Source organism: Balaenoptera musculus, chromosome 13 (assembly GCF_009873245.2).
Source record: "Balaenoptera musculus isolate JJ_BM4_2016_0621 chromosome 13, mBalMus1.pri.v3, whole genome shotgun sequence".
NCBI lineage: Eukaryota > Metazoa > Chordata > Mammalia > Artiodactyla > Balaenopteridae > Balaenoptera > Balaenoptera musculus.
The window spans coordinates 9,144,967-9,170,018 of record NC_045797.1 but is presented as its reverse complement, the minus strand read 5'-3'; the positions used below and the strand labels follow the sequence as shown (position 1 = coordinate 9,170,018).

General features: G+C 49.0%; 2 protein-coding genes across 3 annotated transcripts; one reads left to right on the top strand and one right to left on the bottom strand.

The window, feature by feature from the left end:
• The first annotated feature begins 285 nt into the window (after positions 1-285).
• LOC118905610 (cytochrome c oxidase subunit 5B, mitochondrial) lies at positions 286-2,183 on the top strand. The gene is made up of 4 exons (XM_036872282.1): positions 286-506; positions 1,073-1,146; positions 1,315-1,414; positions 1,986-2,183. Exons 1-4 carry the CDS (start codon positions 404-406, stop codon positions 2,096-2,098), a joined length of 390 nt encoding a protein of 129 aa, XP_036728177.1. The 5' UTR covers positions 286-403; the 3' UTR covers positions 2,099-2,183.
• Positions 2,184-10,579: 8,396 nt separating this feature from the next.
• ACTR1B (actin related protein 1B) lies at positions 10,580-19,210 on the bottom strand. 2 transcript variants are annotated; one of them, XM_036873687.1, is made up of 11 exons: positions 19,054-19,210; positions 17,116-17,180; positions 15,830-15,905; positions 14,659-14,784; positions 14,201-14,325; positions 13,742-13,958; positions 13,529-13,621; positions 13,261-13,435; positions 12,115-12,176; positions 11,834-11,874; positions 10,580-11,639 (listed from the first exon to the last, which is right to left on the bottom strand). In XM_036873687.1, the coding sequence occupies exons 1-11, from the start codon at positions 19,099-19,101 to the stop codon at positions 11,537-11,539; spliced, it is 1,131 nt and encodes a 376-aa protein (XP_036729582.1). In that variant the 5' UTR covers positions 19,102-19,210; the 3' UTR covers positions 10,580-11,536. The 2 variants fall into 2 exon arrangements, with proteins under 2 accessions (XP_036729582.1, XP_036729583.1); XM_036873688.1 differs by lacking the exon at positions 14,659-14,784 and having other exon boundaries at positions 10,590-11,639; positions 19,054-19,159.
• Positions 19,211-25,052: the final 5,842 nt, after the last annotated feature.

Sequence of the window (25,052 nt, the reverse complement as noted above, 5' to 3'; positions counted from 1 at the left end):
CCATCAGCTGCCTCCACGCTGCCTGAGCACAACTATCATGCAAGAAGCACAGGCACTCCAGTGTGGTTGACCCATTCCACGGACAAGGACCCTGAGGCCCACAGACGCAAAACGAGTTGCACCCAATCCCAGCGTTAGTAAACGGCAGGGCCGCCAGAAGCCTACAGTTGAGACCCTGACCGCCTCCACGCCCGCCCGGCTGCACGGCGGACGCAGTGAAGCAGAACTACCCATGCGCAGCCTTTCCCGCGGCCCCGCCCCCCGGCAGCGTCAGGTGAGTGGGGCGGGCTCCAGGCCGGAAGGAAGTGGAAGGTGGACACGGAGGGGAAAGAAGCCCTCCCCCGGAAGTCCCTTCTGCCTCCGGAGCCTGCTCCCGGAAGTGCTGGTGTTTGTAGTTGGCGTGATGGCTTCAAGGTTACTCCGCGGAGCTGGAGCCCTGGCCGCGCAGGCCCTGAGGGCCCGCGGTCCCAGTGGATTCTCCGTGGTGCGCTCTATGGCGTCTGGAGGTACTTGGTCTGCCGGGAGCGCCGGGAACCCGCGCCGTTGCCCTCCCGGGGTGGTGTTAAGGCAGCAAGGAGCGGGGGGTTGAGGCCGTTCAGCTCCTCCGGGCCCCAGTGACTGCCCCAACGGACCCGAGAACCTCAGACTCCGCGGGCGTCTCCCCGTTGTTCTCGGCCGCTGCTGCTACTGACCACCATACTGACCCCTTTGCGAAAAAATCCTAAACGGAGACGCCGGGTGACCTTGGTGGGCAGGGGTTGCATCCGGGACGTGGAGGGGCTAAGCCACCCTTGAGGCCCGCGCCCGCCTCAAGGCCGATGCACTCCACTAGGACTCTGGTTGATCTGGTTTTAGAAAAAATGTGCCGAAAAATGGGCTTCCATGGTCGAAGGAAGAAAGGATCACCCCGTGTACCACTTTTGGGTATCGTGACTCTGGTCCTTAGGGGACAGTGGGTATGGGTAGCCTCTAGGAGCCTGTGGACCCACTAAAAGTATGCAAAGATGCCCGTATGTGCATTTTCCTTCTTGATCATTTCAGGCGACATCGTAATTCACGTATTTTCCTTTAGGCGGTGTTCCTACTGATGATGAGCAGGCCACTGGGCTGGAGAGGGAGGTCATGCTGGCTGCACGCAAGGGACTGGTGAGGAGAACCTTGTGTCTTCTCGGGAGCTCATGGCCTTGGGTGGAGTCAGAGCGGCCTCCTCTCTGGGAGCTTTCCAACCAGGAAACCTGGCTTGTGGGAACAGTACTGCTAGCCCCTAGAAGGTAGGGGTCATTTGGCATAATGGACCCTTCATTTGTTTTTCAGGACCCGTACAATATGCTCGCCCCAAAGGCAGCCTCAGGTACCAAGGAAGACCCTAATTTAGTCCCCTCCATCACCAATAAGCGGATAGTGGGCTGCATCTGTAAGTACCTCACCACTATTTTCTTATCCATTTGTTTAATATTTGTTTAATATACAGGATGTCTATCAGCTGCTTCACATCTGTTGTTGTGTGTGAGTGTAGGTGTATAAAGAAGATGTGTGTGTAAATAAGTTGTTCTAAGGGTCTTGGCCATCAGGCCTCTCTGCCCGAGTAGGTCATCCTTAACCGTAAAGAGGCCTGGAACATCAGTAATACTGGCTCATTGGAGAGGCAGCATGAAGGAGTATTCATCTAGAAAATATTTATTGTACTTTCTCTTTGCCACACACCGTGTTAGGCACTAGGGGTACATACCAGGATGGACCCAGCTTTGGGGTTCTACGTAGGCAGGGAACTGTGAGAACCTATGGTGACTCTGATAAGAGATCAGCTTACTCACAGGTAAACTTGGCCTCAGTTTCTTCATCTGAAAAATGGGGAGAGAGCTTGAACTGATCTCTTAAGATGTCAGCCATAACTCTGTGTCTCAGAGGTGTCTGAGGAAAAGAGGTTAACGTTGAAAGTCCCCTCTTCTAGGCTGGATGGCCTTCAGCCACCTTTTTTATTTCAGGTGAAGAAGACAACAGTGCTATCATCTGGTTCTGGCTGCACAAAGGCGAGGCCCAGCGATGCCCTAGCTGTGGAACCCATTACAAGCTGGTGCCCCACCAGCTGGCCCACTGATCCCCTGCACTAACTCACTCAAAATGTGATGTAAAGTTTCTTCTTTCAATAAAGACTAGCCATTACATTGGCTCCTCCTCCCATAGTTGGCTGGTCTAATTTCTTTCCTGTTGTTTTTTTGGAAGGAATGGATGATTATGTCGGGAATAGCTATCTGTTAATACTAGCTTGCCATCCACTTGCTTTTGTACACCGAGATTGCCAGTTCCCTAATGCAGTGATAGCTACCACCTGGCATGGGGAAAATGGGCTGTGGAGTCAGGTTGACTGGACTTGTAATACTGGCTCCATCATCTAGCTTTGTCACTGGGGGCCTGCTCTCTGAGGGTGGGTTACATCTTAAATATAAATAAATAAATAAATACCTTGTGAGGTGTTAGGAATAATATATATAAAAAGAGCCTGGCAGATAGTAAGTCCTCACATTATTGTAAAGACAGAGTGGCCTTGTGGGGAGAGTTTTGGCTTTGAAGTCTTAAGGGAACCAGGTTCAAAGCATAGTTCATGGGGATGCCATCAGCAAAATCTAGAATATGGGACAGTTCCAGAAACCAGCAGCCAGTTTCTTCAAATAAATTGCAAGGAGAAAAAAAACAGGTATGAGTACTTATCAAGTGAAACATGAGGAAGATACCAACCAAGAGCAGTGCGTGGACCTTGTTTGGATCTTGATTTGAAAAAATCAACTGTAAAGAAAAAAATCAAATAGGGATATTTGGTATTTAGGGACTTACTAAATTTTAGACATGTTAAAGGAATTAGTTTTTTTTTTTAATGCTTTAGCGATATATACTGAGGTACTTAGGGGTGAAATATGTCTGAGATTAGCTTTAAAACAGTGAGAAGAAGGAAGAGAGTAGTTTGGGGTATGACTGATCCATTGTAGCCAGGTACAAGAGGGGTTGTCGTTTTTCTACTTTTGTGTATGTTTGAACTTTATCATAATAATAAACCAAAAAAAAAAAGTTGAGAGAAACAGAAGCTTGATTCAGTCCCTTTGTACCTGTGACACCTTGGACAATTAATTTCTCAAAAGCTATTTTATCTGTAAAATGGAAATAGTACATATTTTGTTTTGGGATTTGCCATAGAGGTGGCTTTGGTTACTATTGCCACAAATTGATCCAAACTAGATCTGTAAGTTGAATTGATGATGGGAGAGAAAAGCTCTTTCCTTCATCTTTTTTTTTTAAATTTAAAATTATTTATTTATTTACTTTTGGCTGCCTTGGGTCTTCGTTAATGGCTCATGGGCTTTCTCTAGTTGTGGCGAGCGGGGCCTACTCTTCGTTGCGGTGCGCGGGCTTCTCACTACAGTGACTTCTCTTGTGGAACACGGGCTCTAGGCGCGCAGGCTCAGTAGTTGTGGCTCGCGGTCTCTAGAGCGCAGGCTCAGCAGTGGCGCACGGGCTTAGTTGCCCCGCGGCATGTGGGATCTTCCTGGACCAGGGCTCGAACCTGTGTCCGCTGCATTGGCAGGCGGATTTTCAACCACTGTGCCACCAGGGAAGCCTCTTTCCTTCATCTTGCCTTACCTCCTCTTAAAGGTACAAAGCTACTGCTTCCTTTCCTGGCTGTCACTCATCTCACTTCCAGGAAATGTTCAACCATTTATCTGCCATTCAGGGCCATTCTCTGGGAAGGGGACACCTAAATAGCCACCTACCACTCCCACCTTAAATGCTGTTATAAAGAAGAGTTTCCCAGTCAGGAAGACTGCTTTAGTGCTACCCTCAAGCCCTCTTGTCTGGCCCACCTCCTGCATCCTCTTTCCTTTTTCACCGTCTCCCTTTCCAGTCAAAACTCTACTTAGAGTGGACTTTTGACTCCTCACATCATTATTCTGTCTGCTTCCTCCCTCATCTCCAAGCCCACCTTGCATCTTTATTATTTTTTAACTTTTAAAATTGAAATATATTACAATATTATGTTTCAGTTGTACTACATTATGAAATGATCACCATGATAAGTCTAGTAACCATCTGTCCCCATACAAAGTTATTAAACTATTATTGACCATATTCTTTATGCTATATATTACATCCGCATGGCTTATTTATTTTACAACTGGAGGTTTGTACCTCTTAATTCCCTTCACCTATTTTGCTTCTACCCCCCTCCCCTGTTCTCTGTATCTATGAGTCTATTTTCATTTTGTTTTTTAGATTCCACATGTAAGTGAGATCATACAGTTTTTGTCTTTCTCTGTTTGACTTATTTCACTGAGCATAATACCCTCTGGGTCCACCCATGTTGTCACAAATGGCAATATTTCATTCTTTTTTATGGTGGAGTAATATTCCATTGCATATATGTATATATTCATTCATCTATTGCTGGACACTTAGGTTGCTTCTATATCTTAGCTATTATAAATGATGCTGAAATGAACATTGGTATGCATATATCTTTTTGAATTAGTTTTTTTCTTTGGGTAAATACCCAGAAGTGAAATTGCTGGATCATATAGCAGTTCTATTTTTAATTTTATGAGAAAATTCCATACTGTTTTCCATAGTGGCTGCACCAATATGCATTCTCACCAATAGTGCACAAGGGTTTCCTTTTCTCCACATCCTTGCCAAATTAGTTATTTGTTGCCTTTTTGCTGATAGCCATTCTGATAGGTGTGAGATGTTATCTCATTGTGGTTTTGATTTGCACTTCCCTGATGATTAGTGATGTTGAGCATCTTTTCATGAGTCTGTTGGCTATCTATACGTGTTTGGGAAAATATTCAGGTCCTCTGCCCATTTTTTAATTAAGTTGTTTGTTTTTTTGATGTTGAGTTGTATGAGTTCTTCATATATTTTGGATATTAACCCTTATTGTATATATTATTTGTAAATATCTTCTCCCATTCAATAGGCAGACTTTTTGTTTTTTTGATACAAATCTGTTTCATTGACCTATGTGTCTGTTTTTGTGCCAGTACCATACTGTATTGATTGCTGTAGCTTTGAAGTATAGATTAAAATCAGGGAGCATGATACCTCCATCTTTGTTCTTCTTTCTCAAGATTGCTTTGGCTATCAGGGTCTTTTGTGGTTCCATACAAACTCTGGAATTATTTCTTCTAGTTCTGTGAAAAATGCCACTGGTATTTTGATAGGGATTGCATTGAATCTGTAGATTGCCTTAGATACCCCCTTGCTTCTTTTCTCTTTTAAAAACTTTAACCAGTTTTCCCCTAAGAAAGAAAAATCCCCATATATTTCCAGACTGTGGTGGCAGAATAATGGTCCTCCAGAGATGTCCCATGTCCTAATCCTAGAACCTGTGAATATGTTAGGTCAAACAGTAAAAGGTTATTAAGATTGCAGACGGAATTAAGGTTGCTAATCAGCTGACCTTAAAATAGGGAGAGTAGCCTGGATTATCCAGGTAGGCCCAATAATCACAAGGGCGGCAGAAGAATGAGAGTCAGGGGGATGTGACTGTGGAAGAATGGTCAGAGAGATGCAATGTTACTGGTTTAAAGATGGAAAAAGGGGATCACAGGCCAAGGAATGCAATTAACCTCTAGAAGCTGGGAAAAGGAAATGATTCTCCCCCAGTCTCCAGAAAGAAACACAGCCCTGCTGCCACATTGATTTCAGATTTCAGTGCGGTGAGACCCATGTCAGACTTCTATAGAACTGTAATGCTTTAATGGCATCAATAGATCAGTAAATTCAAGTCCTGTCTCCTGGGTTAGTGGGTCTCAAATTTCGCTGCACATTAGAATCACCTGGGTATATTTTTGTTCCCCATACCCGGCTCACACCCAGACCACTGAAGCAGAGTCTCTGGGGGTGAGACCCAGGCATTATTACTTTAAAGTTCCCCAGGTGCTTTCAACATGCCGCCAAGGCAGAGAAGCTCTATGTCAGGCTAACCGCAAAAGCACAAAAGCATGAAGAGCGTCTGTTGGTAACTGGGAGCCCTAGGGGCAAAGAGGAAATGTAACACCCTTCGCCAGGAGCACCAAACCTTTGCTTGTGGGTAGAAATGGGCTCCGTCTAGCCATTTAGCAGCTTAGAAATTGGATCCTGTCTCTCCTCACTAGGCAAGAATACAGGTATCTCTCTGATGGTATTTATTAAACAAGCTGAAAGTACAAAGATCTTTTTTTCTGGAACCACTTGAGTAAGTTGCTATCTGATGCCCCATCACAGGTTAGTGTGCATTTCTTACAAAGACATTCTCTCCTATACCTGCAACATGACTATCAAAATCAGGAAATTACAACTTGTACATTTCTACCATTTACTCCTCAGACCCTATTCAAGTTTTGCTAAATGTTCCAATAACGTCCTTTATAGCAAAGAATCCAGTTCCTGTTACCTTTAGTTGTTATGTCCGTTTAGCCTTCTCCATTCTGGAACAGTTCTTCAGCCTTTCCTTGATTCCTGTGACATTGACACCTTTGAAAATTACAACAAGAACTTAGGTTTGTCTGATGTTTCCTCATGATTGGATTCAGGTTACGCATCTTGGGCAGGAGTAACACAGAGGTGATGCTGGACGCTTCTCAGTGGGCACATGACGTCTATTTGTCCCATTGCTGATGAGGTGTTCACTTTGGTCACTTGATTAAAGTAACGTCTGCCAGGTTTCTTCACTGTATGGTTGCCCCTTAATTATTATTATTTTAAATTTTAGTTTTTTGGCTGTGCCATGCGACTTGCAGGATCTTAGTTCCCTGACCAGGGATTGAACCCTCGCCCTCAGCAGTGAAAGCGCAGAGTCCTAACTACTGGACCACCAGGGAATTCCCACCTCTTAATTTTTAAAATTATTTATTTATTTATTTTTGTCTGCGTTGGGTCTTCGTTGCTGCGCATGGGCTTTCTCTAGTTGCGGCGAGCGGGGGCTACTCTGTTGCGGTGCGCGGGCTTCTCTTGGGAGCACGGGCTCTAGGCGTGAGGGCTCAGTAGCTATGGCACATGGGCTTAGTTGCTTCGCGGCATGTGGGATCTTCCTGGACCAGGACTCGAGCCCGTGTCTCCTGCGTTGGCAGGCGGATTCTTAACCACTGCACCACCAGGGAAGTCCCCACCACCCCTTAATTATTAATAAGTATCTTACAGGGCAATACTTTGAGATGTCAATACCCTGTTCCTCATCGAACTTTCAACTTATTAATTTATATCAGTATAGACTTATGCTTTCACGTTGTATTCAGTGAATTATAATTCATAACTGTCATTATTTTTTGATGTTTTATTTGTTCCAAATTTGACCAGTGGAAGCTTCTTCAAGCAGGCTCCTGTGGCCTTTTGACATGTCCCTATCATTCTTGTATCACTTCTTTTATTCTCTGGCACAAAATGTTGCAGGCTGTTAAACCCGTGAGGTAGGTGCTATTATTATCACCCCCATATTAGAGATGCGGAAACCTAGGAACAGCTCCAGATTACACAGCTAGTTAGTTGTGGTGGCAGGATTGTGAATCCAGACCATTTAGCTCAAGCCTGAGCTTTCCCCCTCTTTTTATTTTGAAATAATTTTAGACCTACAGAAAAGTTGCAAAAATAGTACAGAGTTCCTGTTTACCTTTCACCAGTTTCTGCTAACATTAACCTATGACATTAACACATAGTACAGTGACTGAAACCAGGAAATTCACATTGATACAGTACTATTAACTGATTTTGCTGGCTTTTTCAGTAAGGTCCTTTTCTGATCAGAATCTCATGTTGCATTTCATTGTCATACCTCCTTGGTCTCCTCAAACCTGTGACAGTTCCTCAGTCTTTGTCTTTATAATCTGTCACTTTTGAACAAGATAGCTGGTCCACTGATTTATAGAATGCCCTCAGTTTGGGTTTGCCTGCTGTTTGCTCCTGGTTAGGTGGAGGTTATCCAAGAATACACAGGTAACATTGCGGTCTCTTAATGCATCACGTCAAGATAGTGACTTATTACCGGGGATGTAAACTTCGATCATTTGGTTAAGGTGATATCTACTAGGCTTCTCCACTGTAAGGTTACTATTTTTCCTTTTTTAATTAGTAAGTACCTCATGGGGAGATACTTTGAGACAGCGCAAATGTCCTTATTTTTTGCTTACAAGTCTTTGCATCCATTTTTGCCTGCAGCAATGATAACTGTGATGTTTGCCTAACAGTGATTTTCTTTTTCTGTTATTCCTTCTACATTCATTAATTGGAATTCTACAAGTAAGAACTGTCCCTTCTCCCCCATGATTGATCTCAGACTGAACTCATGACTATCTTATTCTATGACTTATAATCCAGTACAAATTTGACCACTGGGTGCTCCTGCAAGTTGTTTCCCGAGTCCTTTAGCCAGGCCCTCTTCTTTTTTGAGCACTTTCTTCCTATACAGTACCACAAGATATTCTAGGCTCATTTTATACTTTCTCTGCCCCAGGTCTGCAATTTCTCCAAGGACCTCTGGTTCCTTTTATTTTTTTTAATTTTTTAATTTTTAAAATTTTTTTATTTTTTTTGGTTCCTTTTATTGAAGAATGGTATTTAGAAACCAAGATCTGAATACTATATGTGCTTATTGCCACTGGGGTGTCATTGTCTCTAGGCCCTCTGAGCAGACAGGGCTAAGAAATATACACACATATATTCTAACCCATTTACTTCAGTATCTTTCTGTATGTATAATAAAAGCCATGAGTTCATACTACCTCCAATCCCCATCCAACACCACAGGGTTCATTCTAGCCTTACCACCTTCTCATCTGTAGCTTTTCTCCAACAGTGAGAAACCCAGCAGGGCCAGAGCTCTGTAACCACACCATCCCTGTAGGACAGGGAGTAGGGAGAGTGTTGCTCGGCCTTAAAGGATGGGATTTTGACAGACATTAGGGAAAGTCATTCCCAGCAGAGGGAAGACCATGACTAGAGGCTGGTAGGCAAATCAGGGCATGATGCCGCCTAAGTCTAAAACAGGGAAGGAACAAGACTCCAAAGGGCCAGAATTAAACGCAACAATGCATAGCTCATGAGGGTGATTTCACCAGCAATTTTGCATCTATTCAGTTTTATTTCACCAAGCAGTGGAGAACCGCCTGACATTTTGGATTAGGAAGTGGCAGAACCAAGGCTATCTGGGCTTTAGATCCAAGGGCAAATGGATTGGGTGGGGAGGATGGAGCCGTGGTCATGAGCTAGGGTGGTGGTGGTGGCTACCGTGGAAAAGAAACCAGGTGGGAAAGTCGCTACAGAACCAACAGAACCTGGCAACTGACAGAATGTGGGGAAGGTAAGAGGAGGGAGAAGGCAAAGTGACAAGGCTCTAAGCCTGTGTGGTTGGGAGAAAGTGGTACCATAAACAGAACCCCAAACAAAGGTTTCTCTGTAAATTCTGTTTCCCCCTTGGGGACAGGCACGCTGTGACCAAAAAGCCTCACAAAATGTTCTCTGAAGACAGGCCTGACTCAGTGACCTCTCCCCTCCTGCCTGATCTCTTGAGTTCTGGGCCCTCCCTCAGCCCCACCAAGTCCATTGCCTTCGACACACAGCTATGATAATCATGCGCCCCTGACTGACTGCCCATCACTCAGGACACAGCTAAAAACTCTCAAGGGCCCCTACACGCTGGCCCCAACTTACCCCTCTGGTTTACCTCACATTATAGCCAGAGACCACTCACGCTGCCCTGCGCCTTGGCCTCACTTGGGTCCATGTCCTTTCTTTCTAGCCCCACCGGTCCCAGGCGTCTCCTTGAACTCTTACCTCTCCCAGGAACACCCCCTCTTTACCTGGCTAACCCCTCCTGCACCCGTGCAAGTCCTCCTGCCCCACCTGCTGGCTTAGATGGCCCTCCTCTTGGCCCCCCAGCTCTGTACTGAAATGCCCTGTTTATCTTTCTCCCCTGACCTGTATGTTTTTAGGGGCAAAGATATGTCTTGTTTACCACTGGCTCCGAACACAAGGCACCTCCTGGACATACTGTAGGTGTTCTTGATGTAAGTACCTGATGAAGGAAGGAGAGGGTAGACACTGAACTCACTTCTCACTGCTCCCTCTCCCTCCACTGCCCTTCCTCTCCTTGCTGCTCAGCTTATTCTCTCAGAGCCCAGCTCATCGATACAGCCTTCTACATCTCTCCCATCACCCCCCTTCCTGACTTGTCTGAACTTGGATCCTGTATCAGTGTTGGTCTATTGGCCTCAGCTACATCTGAGCCGGGCAGCAGAGGTGCTCAAACAGAACAGGTGAGGGCGTGGATACACCAAGCCCCAGCCCTGCCTGCCACAAGGCCCCATCCAAGAATAAAGGGGAGGAAGGCAGCCTGTTCTCTGCTTCTCCTGGCAGACTGCAGCAAGCATGTAAAGAGGCTGGGGAATTCCGCCACCAGGTTGAGAGCCCAGCCTCCTGGGGCCTCCCGTGCCATGTTGCCCCGCCAACCACTGAAATCTCAGGCTTCTGAGCTAGAGCCAGTGCCCTGCTGCTTTGGTCCTCAGGGATGGAGGAGCAAACAACAGCGCAAAGAACCACAAGAAAACAGAGCCACACACTGGGCCTTGTCCATAAGTATTACTATAATGAGTTACAAAAAATTTTTTTTCAGGCAACTGTGTTAAATTATTGTACACTTGTGGGAGAGGGAGATGGGGGTCCTGGCCACAAGGTAAATGAAGACCTCTTTTGTGGGAGGGGTGGGAGGAGTAAGTGTGCCCTCCTCACCCCCACTAGGTCTGAATTGTGATTAAGTGGCTTCCCTTCAACAAATGAAGACCATTAACCCTTCCTGTCCCAGGTACTGGCGTAAAGGACAGGGAGCAGCAAGTCAATGAAGTGCTTTGAAGGGGAGAACGCAACACGCTGCGGCCGCCCAAACCCAGTGCATCCTCTGCTCTGGCTCCAAAGGCTCGGACCCTGGTCCAGACCCCTTATGGGGGACGGAAGACTGACAAGAACTCAGTCTGCACCAAGGCACCCATCCAGAAAGATGGGAGAACAGAGTGTGAAAGGGTCAGGGATGCCTAGGTGTGGCCCTCTGGGCTACTCTGTCGGGTCAGGAAGAGGAGGTGGCATGAGAAGCAGTGACACACCGGCGGGGAGCTGCTGGCTGCCCCCTCCTCCACCCCACTCCCCAAGGCTAGTTACACAGGCATCCAGGCACTCTGGCCCTGTCGGAGAAAATGGGGGTACTTGGGTGTCTGGCCTTGGAGCTCGGGGCAGCAGAGAGCCATGGGCCTAATTGGTTCTGCCAAGGGGGACACCCAGAACCGCCCAAAGCTGGGCCCCTCAATTCCTATCTTCCAGCTCAAGCCTCCCATCCATGCAGCTAACGTTACTGTGTGTGCGTGTGTGTGGAGGGCTGCAGGGAAGCACTGTTGCATCACTTGCCCGGGGTTTAGGGTGTGCAGGGGGCCCTGAGGCCTAGTACGTGAACCGGACCAGAAAGGGTTAAGGACTCTGGCTCCTCTTTCCTCCCATCTTCCCAACGCTACACCTTCCTCCTTGGGCACTAGAAGGTTTTACGATGAATAGCCCGGGAGCCATCCTCTTCATATTCCTTTTTGGATACCCACATCTTCTTAAAAGTGTCCAGCGAGGCCAGGATGGAGCCACTGTGAGGAGGGAGGGAGAGCAGTCTTGTGGACCTGAGGGCTGAGCCAACCGCCCTCCCTGGGCGCCCAGAGCTCCACTTCCCTTACCTGGGAGGGAAATCCACCCACCTCCACCTGGCCTGGGCCAACCCGGGGAGAAGTGTCCAGGGCACAATGGTCTCCTCCCAGAGCACCCCCCGTGAGCCCCGCCTCACCCGATCCACGTGGAGTACAGCCGTTCCTGAGGGGCCGAGATCTAGAGGGAGCAAGCGGCAACGTGACTGTCCCACCCCCCCGCAGAAGCCCCTGTCCCAGCCTCGGTGGGGGGGGCCCTTTCTCCCAGTGCCCGAGGCCAGGCAGCAAGTGCCTCAGCTGGGAGCAGGGCTGGGCTGGGCCTGGAAGGCAGAGGGCACCTGAAGGTGGTTCTTGCTCTTTCCTCCCCAGGTCAAGGTTGCCCAGCACCCCCATGCCCCATGGGGACTCCCCATAACCTCACCTTGATTTTGACGTCTTTGGGGGCAAGCTTCTTTACTTCACTTAGTAATCGGTCGCCAAAGCCTGTGAACACAAGGCTGGCTGAACTGGGGGTCCACATCCGACCCTTTACCACTAGCTCCCCCGCATCCAACCTCTGGTGCCCCAACCCCAGCTGCTGCCACGCTTGTTTTAGTCATTCTTGCCAGGATTAAGGGTAAGGGGAAGCCACCCCAAAGGCATAAAAGATCCAGCAGCATGCCTACAGGTGGGTCCAGCTTCCTTCCTCAGGAAGGCAGCATGAGAAAGAGCCCCAAGTCACTCAGCTCTGCCTGACCCCTACGCTCTCCCTCCCCCGATGCTCTGGAGCCAAAACCACCAGAAGCGAAGTCGAAGGCGAACGACGCGTCAGGAGAACACGCCTGCCACTTCTACCCAGCAGATGGGCAAACGTCACACACAGTGTCGGGACGGCGCCGGGGGACTCTTGTCCATAACTGATGGGGGCGAAAGTGGCACAGCCTCTCAGGAGGGAAACTCTGGTGATATCTACCAAGTAACAAATGCACATACGCACCCTCTTACTCAGCAATTCTAGTCCTAGGATTTTTCTTTTAGGTATATTCTCATCACGTGAAGTAATAGCGTATGAGATCACCCATTGGAGCATCTTCGTGATCAGAAAGAATTTCATCATCCCCAAGGCCATCCGCAGGTTAATGGTTAAATGGCACATCCATCCCATACGGTCAGATAAGAGAACTTACACTCTAGGAAAGATCTTCTGGATGTGGTGCAAAGTCAAAAATACATGGCGTGGAGCTTCAGAGTACGCTAAGGTCTGTGTAAAAAGGGAGTGCTTATTCACGCACAGGTGTTACCTGAGAAACTAACAACTCCTGTGGGGAGGGAACTGGGTGACCAGGACAATAGGAGAAGGCAGACTGCATCTAATACATTTTAGACCTCGTTAAACTTATCACCTATTTACAAAGTAAACAAAATTTAATTTTAAATCTTTCTCTTAAAAAAACAAAAAAAACCCCTGAGCACCCAAAAAACCAACAGAAAATGGGCCATCTCCCAGGCTTCTAGGAAGTGGGATGCAGTCTGAGGGTCCAGCTGCCCTTGGCCTCCAAGTCATACTACCACCTCCCAACTGTGGTACCTTTGAAAAGTGTGGAGCCACCGGAGAGCACGATGTTGGCGAACAGCGTCCGGCGAAGGTCCATGTCAGACTTGTGGATGGCGAAGGCCAGCACCTCGTGGAGCCCCTCACTCTCATCCCCTATCAGGTCTGGCTGGAACAGCAGCTCGGGGGCCCGGAACCGCGCTGGCCCCACCTTGGGAACACAAGATTGAGGCAGACAGGCCTCCTCCTCCTCCAGGTCCCGGCATCACTCCTGCCCCCGCCCGGGGCCGGCCTGGCAACTTACGTCCAGGGTGCTGCCGTCTGGCAAGGTGTACTGCACCTTCTCTGTCTCCAGAGCCTCATCCTTCTGCGGGCTGATGGACAGGTAGCAGGCCCGCTGCAGTGGGCGGGGACACAGCCCTCAGGAGGTGGCAACCGGGACACCCGCACCCAGAGCTCAGCCTTACGCCGGGTCCGACCACCCCCGCCCCGTTCCCCACCTCCTGCCCTGCGTCACCTCTTTGATGGTCCGGACAACCTCAAACTCAGCCGAGGTGTGAAAGTCAACCCCCTCCTTGCGCAGCTGCAGCCGGAGGTAGCGGGAGACATCGCGGCCGGCAATGTCCACCCGCATGATGGAGTGTGGCATGGCAAAGCCCTCGTAGATGGGGACGGCGTGAGTGACCCCATCCCCTGAGTCCAGAACGACTCCCGTCGTGCGTCCTGTTGCATACCTGTCACCAGGTCAGCATCCCTTCACCTCAGCCACTGAGGCATTGGGACCTCCTCACCCCTGGAAGGGACCCCGGGACATGTGCATCATCTGGTCTGAAAAAGGGACCCGTGGGACTCCCTAAAGGGACGGTCATCAGGGGGCTGTTTCTACAGGGAAGTCGGACGCCTGGTCATCCCGAGCAGGAGGCTGCCCCCAGGGAGGACGGAGATGGAGGGGACGCAGGGCTTAGGGAGCACTCACAGGCTAAGCACGGCCTGCATGGAGATGAACAGGGCTGGCACGTTGAAGGTCTCGAAGAACACCTCTGCCGCCTTCTCCCGGTTCTTACACGGGTTGAGCGGAGCTTCCGTGAGAAGAACAGGATGCTGCAAGAGACGGCAGAGTTGCCGGCAGGTGCAAAGACCGCGTGCTGGCGCTGCCATGATCCTTCCAGAGAGCCACCCGCCCCTGTGAGCACATGAAGCTGCGGCCTGCCATCCCTCCCGACGGCACAAGCCCATCATCTGCCAGTAGTTTTACTCGTCCAAAGATCCAGCGCTCCCTGGAAAATTCTGCTCCGCAGCCACCGACTGGGCGGACCCAGGCCCGCGCAACACAGAGGCGGCAGGCCCTGACAAAGCCGGAGGCAGGGGGGGAGCCTGGCTGGGACGCCGCGGGCAGGGAGAACGGGGCCCCGGCGGGAGGGGCCGCTGCCCCACCTCCTCGGAGAAGGTCTGCAGCTGGTCCTTGGAGTAGACGTACTGCCAGACGCGCTCCATGCCGTTCCAGTCCCGCACCACGCCGTGCTCCATGGGGTAGCGGATGGCCAGCAGCCCCCGGTGCTCCTGCGGAGGGGCGAGGCCGGCCGTGGCACCAGACATTCACCCGGCAACTGCTCCCCGCCCGCCCGGGAGCTGCCCCTTCATCCGCTCGCCGGGTGTACCCATGCCCCGTGACGGGTCCTGAACCCAGCGCACGTTCATCTGTCCAACTGCTTCTTGGGCTCTCAGAGCCCAGCCAGTCTCCAAGGCCAGGACCAGAGAGGGTGGCAGCGTGCTCCCTGCCACCCTCAGTCCCCTCCCTCCCTCCACAGCCCTTCGTCCTCTACACTCACTGCCAGCACAGCCTGACCTCCATCCCCACCACTTCAGTGCCAGGAGCCTCCACGTAGGCCGGCCGATCCTACTTGGTCCCCTCCTGCGGTCACGTGCTGCCACCGCTCCTCCCGGGCACAGCTGGATGCCGTGAGCTACCTCTCCTCCCAGCTCTTCAGCCAGTGCTCGCGCCTCTCGCACAGACCTGCCCTTCAACTTCCCCCCAAACGTGGCCCTTCCTGCCCGGCGCCCCTCGGCCTCTCACCCACAGCCGCGGCTCCTCCTGACCCCATCTCCTGAGAGCCCCATTATCCGCACCCGACACCGTAGACACCCCAGGTGCCTAAACTGCGCTTGCCTGTTATCCCTGCCACCCTCACCCCTATTCACTCCTCCTCCCAAGGGGCTCATCTGGCCGTGCAGCCTCTAGGTGTCTCCCCGGCTGGAGCACAAGAGCGGGCCCTCTCACTCAGGTCATCAAGTCCAAGTGATTCAGACTTTTAAGTCACTTTTTGACCAGTTCTTTCCTTTGTAGTTTCTAAAAGACAGGGCATGAAGTGGTCTAACTGTGCTGCCCTATACGGGAACCATGGCCCCATTGCACAGAGCAAAGGGACCATGGTGCAGTACTGCTGGGCTGGAGCCTGGATCCTGGAGCCAGGAGGGCACCCAGCAGATGGCCTCAGAGAACAGACTCCCAGGGCCCTCTCTGGCGGTACAGCTCTGACCACCAGTCAAGGCTCCTGGGACAATGAGGACCCCAAACCCAGAAAAAGGCAGGCTCCACAGGTATTACCTCTGCTTTTGGGCCGATGAAGAGGTCCCCTTCCAGGGCTCCAGCCATCACCCGCACGTGTTTGGGGCGCCCGACACTGCGAAGACAGGAGAGGTCAGGGAGGTGGGCAGGGGGCACAGCTGAGCCCCGTCCAGGAAGACCAAAGTCCAACTCCAGTGGTCAAGAGGGTAACTGTACTCAAAGCATCAGGAGGTGGCCACGGGGTAAAGGTCAGAACCCAGGCCTACGGGTCACGGGACTACAGAGCAGGCCTTGGCAGGACAGAAGACTCAGGGTCAGAAGACGAGGTGTTACTTCCATTTCCCACCAGCCCTCCCAGAGATGGCTGAGAGCTCTGTAATGTCAGCCCTGGCAGAGGGTCAGCTTCTGTAGCCACGATGACTCAGCCCACGCTCTTGATTTCAGGAGGGCAGACCAAGGCGGGGTGGCCCCAGGAAACTGGGCTGTGGCTCCCTCGTACACCCCTCTCTCACTCAGTCAGTCCTGCCCCTGCCCACTGCCAGGGCTTCCAGAACAGAGATGAAATTCTTGGCAAAGTGGATGGGCTACCATTACAAAATCTGACCCAAGTTCCCTGCACATCAAGAGGAACCTTTAATTATGTTCAACGTGAGTTCAGAAAGGAAAGCTGAGGCCCCACTGGATGCTCTAGGCTGGCTCTGTCTTGATATAGCCAGCCACCTCAGGGGCCTTAGGACTCCCCCACCCCGGCGTAGGCCACTAAACCCTAAAACCTCCAGGATTTGAGACGAGACACGGCCGAGGGAAAACTTCCCGATGGGCTACAGTGGCCGGAGGAGCACTGCAGGCTTTCTCCAGGTTTCACCACCCTCTTACCTCTGCCACCACTGGCACCATTCAGGCAAAGACCCTCCTTGACTGAACAAAATATTTTCTAGAGTCTGAAAATAGATGGGCCCTGAAGAAAACATTTCCCAGGAGGAAGGGGTGGCAGTAACTCCCCACTTTTCCCTCTGAGCCTAGGTCTCTCTCCTGGAGATTCTTTTGTTCTTGCTGCTGCTACCACACCCTGTCCCGAGGGGAATGCTGGTGGTTTCTCCTCCTTCCTGGCTAAAGGAGGGACCAAAATCAGCCTCCAAAGAGGAGGGGGAAGCCCAGAGCACACGTCTTCTCCTTCCAGCGCCCTTAAGAGCAACAGCTTCACAAATCTGGAGTTTTCCCTACAGGTGGGGACAAGAGTTGGCCTCCAAGAGAGCTGTGACACAGGACCCACGTTCTCCGCGGAAGCAAACCGAAAGGTTAGGGATACTGCCTGAGCAACTTACTAGTTTGGGAAACAGTATTTGGGAATCTGGTCTCCTGCAAAGCCAGCCTTGATCACCCCCGAACCCTGCAAAGAAAAACAATGTTTAGCTCCCAACCTTCACCTCCAGATGAAGGCAGTGCCCTGCCACGGAGAGGGCTGCTGCCCCCACCATGGCAGCCCGGGGTGGCAGCCTGAGATCCTGCCAAGAGGGCAAGGCCATTTACAAGTACACCAGTGGTTCAAAACCGGGAGCGATTTTGCATCCCCTCCCCCAAATTTGACAATGTCTGGAGACTGGGGAGCGGGGGCTGCCACTGGCTTCTAGGTAGAGGCCAGGGATGCTGTTATACATCTTAAAAGGCACAGGACAGCCCCACATAACCAAGAATTATCCAGGCCAAAATGTCACTAGTGTGGAGATGGAGGAACCATGAAGTACATCCTCGTCTGCACACTCCAAGGTCAGCTCCAGGCAGAAGGACTCAATAGCAGCACAAGCTACTCCCAAAACCCAGCTAGAAGCAACCCGTAAGCTTTTTTCAACACTCCCTGGCCCCCTCCTCTCAGCAACCATGGGCCACACACAGGACCCGCTGGGGAAGATCACTGGGTTCACTGGGACAACTGGCACCTCTCCTCAAGTGGCTTCTCCAGAGACTACAGGAGGACAGCTTGGTCTTGCCACTGCTCCAGAATGGAAGCTGGACTTAGAATATCTTAAAGGGAACCTGGCATCTAGAAACCTCCCACTCACTGCAGGAATGAGCATCTCAACCCCTCTTCCCATAGATCTCCATCACAACCCTTGGGGTCTGCAGAGCAGAAATAAACATCCCCAAGTTACAGAGGAGGGGCTGGAAGCCCAGAGGGACCAAACAGGTTGCCCTCTAAACTCATTAACTTGTTGATTAGCCCGCCAAGTAAGGAACTGGCCTGATCTTTCCTGTAGCCTGATGGAGAGCATCCTCCAAGCCCAGCTCTAGCCTTATTAAACATCCCCTGCTGTGACTCAGGGCACTTACATGGGTACTCCAAAAAACACAGCCGTTCAGGGATTACAGGGAGACAGATCCCAGAAAGAGAAGTGAGTCATTATCAAAAACTCCAAGGCCCACACACCAGAGGCAGATACCCAGCTAGGGGCAGATCTACAGATCCCTGCCCTTCATTTTCTTCCCGTGGACCAGAAAACATGCTGAGCCCCAGTGCTGAAAGACAAACCACAATGAAGCCAGGCAACTTTCCTCTGAGGTTTGCAAACAATGTTCCCAAACTGCTATGGGTCCTGGGAAGACTAGTCCTGAATTCTCTCCACTGCCCTGCCGGCTGTGGAACTTCTGCTTGGCTCGGGGAGCACTTCAGGAGAGGGTCAAAGTAGCCAAGTGGCCAGCCAGGTGGTGGCGGCTATGTGGTTGGCAGAGCTTAACTTGCATTTTCCCCAGTCCCAGGAAAAGAGCGCAGTAGGGCCTGCCCACTCTGGTAGTGCTGCCTGGGGGTGCAGCACTTGGGAAGAGCTGTTGTAGAGGTCCCCAGGCCAACCCTCTCCAAAAGATGGGGCCAGCAGTGTGCAAGAGGGCAGCCAGAGCCACAGCCTGAGAAGAGGTAAAGGGGCTGGGGTCGAAACCTCCCCAGTAACCCCACTCTCAACTGAGAAAAGTCCGGGGTGCATCGGCCGGGCCGCCCGACTGTCACCCCACCTCTCCGGATGCTGACCAAGGGCCGCCAGAACGATGGGACCCCCTTCTTCTCCGGACCTCCCCGCCCGGCTCAGGGAGGGCTCGGGCTGGGGTTCCGCCGCGCCAGCGGGGGGCTGGCCCCGTGGCCCCAACTATAGGGTCAGGTGGGGACGGCCGGCAGGGGTGGCGGGCGGGCAGTGAGCTAGAGGGACCAGCCGAGTCTGTCGGGGGTCCCCGAGTGCACTGCCGCGTGCTCCCTCCCCCCGGCTGCCGAGCCTCACGTTGTCGATGACCACGGGCTGGTTGGCGATGATGTCGTAGGACTCCATGGCCGGGCCGGGCCGGCCCTGCCCAGCAGGCGGGCTGCAGGAGTGACCAACAGCGACCTGGCACGCTGACCGGGACGGCGGCTACTCCTGACGCGGTGCCGCGCCCCTCCCACCCCAAGCGCGCAGCCTACGCGAGCCCGGCGGAGTTTTCTGGGGGCGGGCCCCGCGGCCAATCACCGCTCCCACCTGGGCAGATTGACGGCGGGCTCCCGGGTCCCGCGGCGGGCAAAGGGGCGGCGCCGCCGGATCTTGGCCAGCCAATGGAGACGGCCGGGAGGAACCGCTGGGGAGCTTCCAAGGTAGGCTGCACCGCGTGGGGGATGACGTCATTGCTCCGCTCTTAAGGAGGACGCGGTCGGAGAGCGGTGGGCTGCGAGTTCGCCTGTCCAGGGAGATTGCTTTCCCGAGCTTCAGCACCTCCGACCACGCTTCTTCGTGAGCTCGCCGTCCCCGAGGAGACCGGCGGTGGATATTTCACCCAAAGCATTTCTTTACTGAGCCCTGAGGAGGATCCTTTTCCTTGTAAAAATTACAGTTTCATGGTAACGGTAGCTGGAGTGAATGGAACACCTGCTATGTGCTTGCGGAACACTCCTACCCACTTTACATAGATTACTGTATTACACCCTTGCAATAACTGTATCAGGTATTATTATTCCCATTTTACAGATTTGGGAACCGAGGAGGCTCACGCGTGTGTAACTTGCCCAAGGTTTTCCAGCTGGCAGCAGCCTGGGATTAGCTTGCGGTCAGCCTCCAGCCGCGTTGGGGTCAACTGCTGCAACAGGGCAAGAAGACACCGAGTCCTGAATTCATTGACCAAACTGAGCCATAGTTATTTGCCGCTCTGTATAACTTTCCCACTAGACTGTGAGATTAAATTCGGTAAAATTGAAGCACGACATCATACAGAAGAGTGTAGAAATCATAAGTGTACATTTCAATGAATTATTAACATGTGGACACCCTCGTATAACCATCACTGAGTTTAAGAATCAGAGCATGACCAGCTCCCTGGAAGCCTCCCACCCCTCTCGTTCCCTGCCCTATTCCTCCTCCGAGGTGACCACTATCCTGCATTCTACTGGTCACCACAGGTTAGTTTTGACTATTTTGGAATTTTATGCAAATAGAATCATAGGTATGTGTTCATTTGTATTTGGTGTCTATGCATTCATAAAATGGGTCAACGTGCAATTGTTTAAGATAATGAAGGCGTTCTATATAATCTGATATGAAATACATCAGGACATATGGCTAAGTCAAAGCAAAGAAAGCCAGTCACAGTGTCCAGAATGTTCTATGTGTGAATGGCTCTGAAGAGTGTATGAGGCACCTTCAAGACTCTTTAATATGGGAAAGGGGCCACCGTAAATGCGGGGAAATGAAGGGCAAATTCTTTTTACAATGTAAACTTTTAAATTTTGTTGTTTTTAACTTGTTCTGTGTCTCTATTTCTGCTTTGCAAATAAGATAATCTATACCATTTTTCTAGATTCCACATATATGTGTTAATATACGATATTTGTTTTTCTTTCTGACTTACTTCACTCTGTATGACACTCTCTAGGTCCATCCACATCTCTACAAATGACCCAATTTTGTTCCTTTTAATGGCTGAATAATATTCCATTCTATATATGTACCACATCTTCTTTATCCATTCCTCTGTTGATGGACACTTACGTTGCTTCCATGTCCTGGCTATTGTAAATAGTGCTGCTATGAACATTGGGGTGCATGTGTCTTTTTGAATTATGCTTTTCTCTGGGTATATGCCCAGTAGTGGGATTGCTGGGTCATATGTATATCCACTCTTTTTTAGATTCTTTTTCTTAACCCATTTTTAAGTGTACAGTTCAGTGGTATTAAATACATTCATAATGTTGTGTAACCATTACCACCATCCATCTCCAGAAGTTTTTTCACCTTATAAAACTGAAACTCTATACTCATTAAACAGTAACTCCCCATTCCCCATGTGACAGAATTTCCTTCCTTTTTACAGCTGAATTATATCCCATTGTATGTATATACCACCTTTTGCTTATCTATTCATCTATTGATGAATTCTTGGGTTGCTTCCACATTTTAGCTATTGTAAATAACACTGCTGTGAACACTGATGTATAAAAACCTCTTTGAGACTCTGCTTTCAATTCTCTGGGATATATAACCAGATATGGGATTGCTGGATCATATTATAATTCTATTTTTGATTGTTTGAAGAACATCCATACTGTTTTCCATAGTGGATGCATCATTTTTCATTCCCAACAAGAGTGCACAAGGGTTCCAGTTTCTCCACAGCCTCACCACACTGGTTAGTTTCTGTTTTTGTTTCTGTTTTGGATTGTAGCCATCCTAATTGGTATGAGGTGGTAGCTCATCATAGGTTTGACTTGCATTTCTCTAATGATTCATGATGTTGCGTATCTTTTCATTTGCTTATTGGCTATTTGTATATCTTCTTTGGGTAAATGTCTATTCAAGTCCTTTACCCATTTTTTAATTTTTTTAATTTTTGGCTGTGTTGGGTCTTCGTTGCTGTGCGCGGGCTTTCCCTAGTTGCGGCGAGCAGAGGCTGCTCTTTATTGCAGTGCGTGGGCTTCTCATTGCTGTGGTTTCTCTTGTTGAGGAGCACGGGCTCTAGGTGCACGGGCTTCAGTAGTTGTGGCACATGGGCTTCAGTAGTTGTGGCTCGTGGGCTCTAGAGCGCAGGCTCAGTAGTTGTGGCGCACGGGCTTAGTTGCTCCGTGGCATGTGGGATCTTCCTGGACCAGGGCTCGAACCTGTGTCCCCTGCGTTGGCAGGCGGATTCTCAACCACTGCGCCACCAGGGAAGTCCCCTTTACCCATTTTTTTTTTTTTTTTTTTTTTTTACCCATTTTTGAATTGGGTTTTTGGGTTTTAGGAGTTCTCTATATTTTGGATATTAATCCCTTATCAAATATGTGGTTTGCAAATATTTTCTATGGGTTGCCTTTTTTACTCTGTTAATAATGTCTTTTGATACACAAAAGTTAAAAATTTTCATGAAATCTAATTTCCCTATTTTTTTCTTTTGTTGCCTGTGCCTTTGGTGTCATATCTGAGATATCATCGCCAAATTCAATGTCCTGAAGCTTTGCCCTATGTTTTATTCTAAGAGTTTTGTAGTTTTAGCTCTTATATTTAAGTCTTTGACCCATTTGAGTTAATTTTTGTATATAAGGTTAGGTAAGAGTCCAATTTCATTCTTTTGCATGTGGATGTCCAGTTTTCCCAGCACCATTTGTTGAAAGGATTTACCTTTCCCTGCTGAAAGGTTTCCACATCCTTGCCAAAAATCACTTGACCATATATGTGGGGGCTTATTTCTGGGCTGTCTATTCTATTCCATTGGTCTATATGTCTGCCTTTATGATATATTCCTTTTTTTTTTTTTGGCTGCACTGGGCAGCTTGTGGGATCTTTGTTCCTCAACCAGGGATGGAACCCGTGCCCCCTGCGGTGGAAGTGGACCGCCAGGGATTTCCCGATATATTACTTTAAAAAAAAAATAAATGTATCTATTTATTTATTTTTGGCTGTGTTGGGTCTTCATTGCTGTGTGCGGGCTTTCTCTAGTTGCGGTGAGCAGGGATTATTCTTCGTTGCGGTGCGCGGGCTTCTCATTCTCATGGCTTCTCTTGTTGCGGAGCATGGGCTCTAGGCGCGCGGGCTTCAGTAGTTGTGGCACGTGGGCTCAGTAGTTGTGGCTTGCGGGCTCTAGAGCTCAGGCTCAGTAGTTGTGGCGCACGGGCTTAGTTGCTCCATGGCATGTGAGATCTTCCTGGGCCAGGGCTCGAACCTGTGTCCCTTGCATTGGCAGGCAGATTCTTAACCACTGCACCAGCAGGGAAGCCCCTGATAAAGCGTATAAATACTCTTTATCAAATTGAGAATATTCCCTTTGTTTTCTAGTTAATGGGAGTTTTATCCTGAATGGATGTTTGATTTTGTCAAATGCTTTTTCTGATCATCTGTTGTGATGAGCATATGATTTTTGTATTAACATGATGAATTACACTGATTTATTTTTGAATGTTCAATCAGTTTTACATTCCTGGAATAAATCATTTAGTTATGATATCTTATCCTTTAAAAAAATATTGTTGGATTCAATTTGCTAAAAGTTTGTTAAGAATTCTTACATCTATGTTTATGAAAGATACTGGCCTATACTTTTCTTTTCCTGTAATATCTTTGTCTGGCGTGTTATCAGGATAATGCTGGTCTCATGGAATGAATTGGGAAGTACTCTCTCAATATCAATTTTTCAGAAGAGTTTGTGTAGAATTGATGATGTTTCTTCCTTATTGATAGAGTTAACAAGTGAAGTCATCTGAGCTTTGAGTTTTCGTTGTGGGAAGGTTTTTAATCCAAAAATTCAATTCCTTTAATATGGAGCTTATTTCTTTTTAAAAGAAAAGCAATTTATTTTTTATAGAGCTATTCAGGTTATTTATTTCTTCTTTAGTAAGCTCTGTTAGTTTGTGTCAAGGAATCTGTCCATTTTATCTGATTTGTTGAACCTATTGGAAAAAAGTTGTTAATAATATACACTTATTTTCCTTTTAATCTGTGCTATCTCTAGTAATGTCTGTGTTCTCATTCCTTATATTGTTAATATGTGTCCTCTGTCCTTTTTTCCTGACCAGTCTGGCTAGAGGTTTATATATTTTATTGATTTTCTCAAAGAACTAACTTTTGATTTCATTGATTTTTTTCAGTGGTTTTTACATTTTTAAAAGGTTGTAAAAACAACAACAAACAAAGAAAAATATGTGACAGAGACATACATAGCCTGCAAAGCCTAAAGTATTTTCTATCTGACTCTTTACAAAAAAAGTTTATTGATTCCCCCTCCATACTTGGATGACTGTGTAAATATAGATATTGTTGACCTAAAACAAGTAGACTGTCAGTTATTTCTCCAGAAAAAAAAAAAAAGGTTTATTTGGGGTCTGCAGAGAATTGCAATTTGGGATCTGCAACCATTGTGTGCTATGTGCAAGTCCCCACATAGCAAGAGAGGGAGAACTCTTTTATAGAGGGGAAAAGGAAGTTGGGGGAGGCTATAGTAAACAAAGACTCCATGGCTTTTCATTGGCTGAGCCCTTGCCAGGAATGAAGAGGAGTGTTTCTTCTTCCTGTTGGGCTCTAGGAGTAGGAGCTCCCCCTTCTGGTCTCTCAACGTTATTTAATTGAGATTTCTGTTCATTAACTTTTTACAATGTTTTCCTGTCATACCTCAACAAATCTGCCTGGAAATAAGAGAATCACGGTAGAGAAAGTCTGATGATCACTTAGAGGCACTTGGTAGATTACATAAGAGCCCTATGGTATACTCAGGTTGCAAAGCATCCCATATTCTCTTCCTCTGGTGATGTGAGCAGATAGAAAGGAAAGGAGGGGTAAGTGGGAGAGGAGGTGGTGAAGATTTTGGTAAGGGGACTCATTGCGATTCAACAGTGGCCTCTTATTTCAGCAGCAGTGAAATGAGGATGGTGCTGGTTGGTTTCTGTTGGGGTGGTAGAGGTGGGCAAGCTGGCCAGGTTTTGGGATGTGTGTGAAAATTGACCTGAGAGGATTTGCTTGTGGACTGGATGTGTGGTGAGAGAGAAAGACAGGAGTCTGTTATGTAGTCTGGATTTTGGCCTGAACAAGTAGAAGGATTTATTTGTTGCTGAGATGGGGGGAAAGTAGAGGAGTGGGCAGTGGGGATCAAAAGACGGGTGCTTGTGCATCTTGAGTTTGAAGCTAGCTTAACTGCCATTGCTTTGGTTTTATTATCCCTCAGCATTGTGTGAAATCTCCTTGGTAACAGGCCCCCAAAGAACTCCTGTGTTCACAGGAACTCCTGCTTTACCTCCCCGGATTACTCTAGGGATTCCTTGCTCAGGAGAAGGGAAGAACTTTAACATTTT

Coding starts and splice junctions, on each gene's coding strand:
- ACTR1B (XM_036873687.1), bottom strand. CDS start 19,101: ATGGAGTCCTACGACATCATCGCCAACCAGCCCGTGGTCATCGACAAC. Junction 15,906..17,115: donor AAATACTGTTTCCCAAACTA/GTAAGTTGCTCA, acceptor CTGTCTTCGCAG/TGTCGGGCGCCCCAAACACG. Junction 13,436..13,528: donor CAGACGGCAGCACCCTGGAC/GTAAGTTGCCAG, acceptor TGTGTTCCCAAG/GTGGGGCCAGCGCGGTTCCG.
- LOC118905610 (XM_036872282.1), top strand. CDS start 404: ATGGCTTCAAGGTTACTCCGCGGAGCTGGAGCCCTGGCCGCGCAGGCC. Junction 1,147..1,314: donor TGGCTGCACGCAAGGGACTG/GTGAGGAGAACC, acceptor TTTGTTTTTCAG/GACCCGTACAATATGCTCGC. Junction 1,415..1,985: donor GCGGATAGTGGGCTGCATCT/GTAAGTACCTCA, acceptor TTTTTATTTCAG/GTGAAGAAGACAACAGTGCT.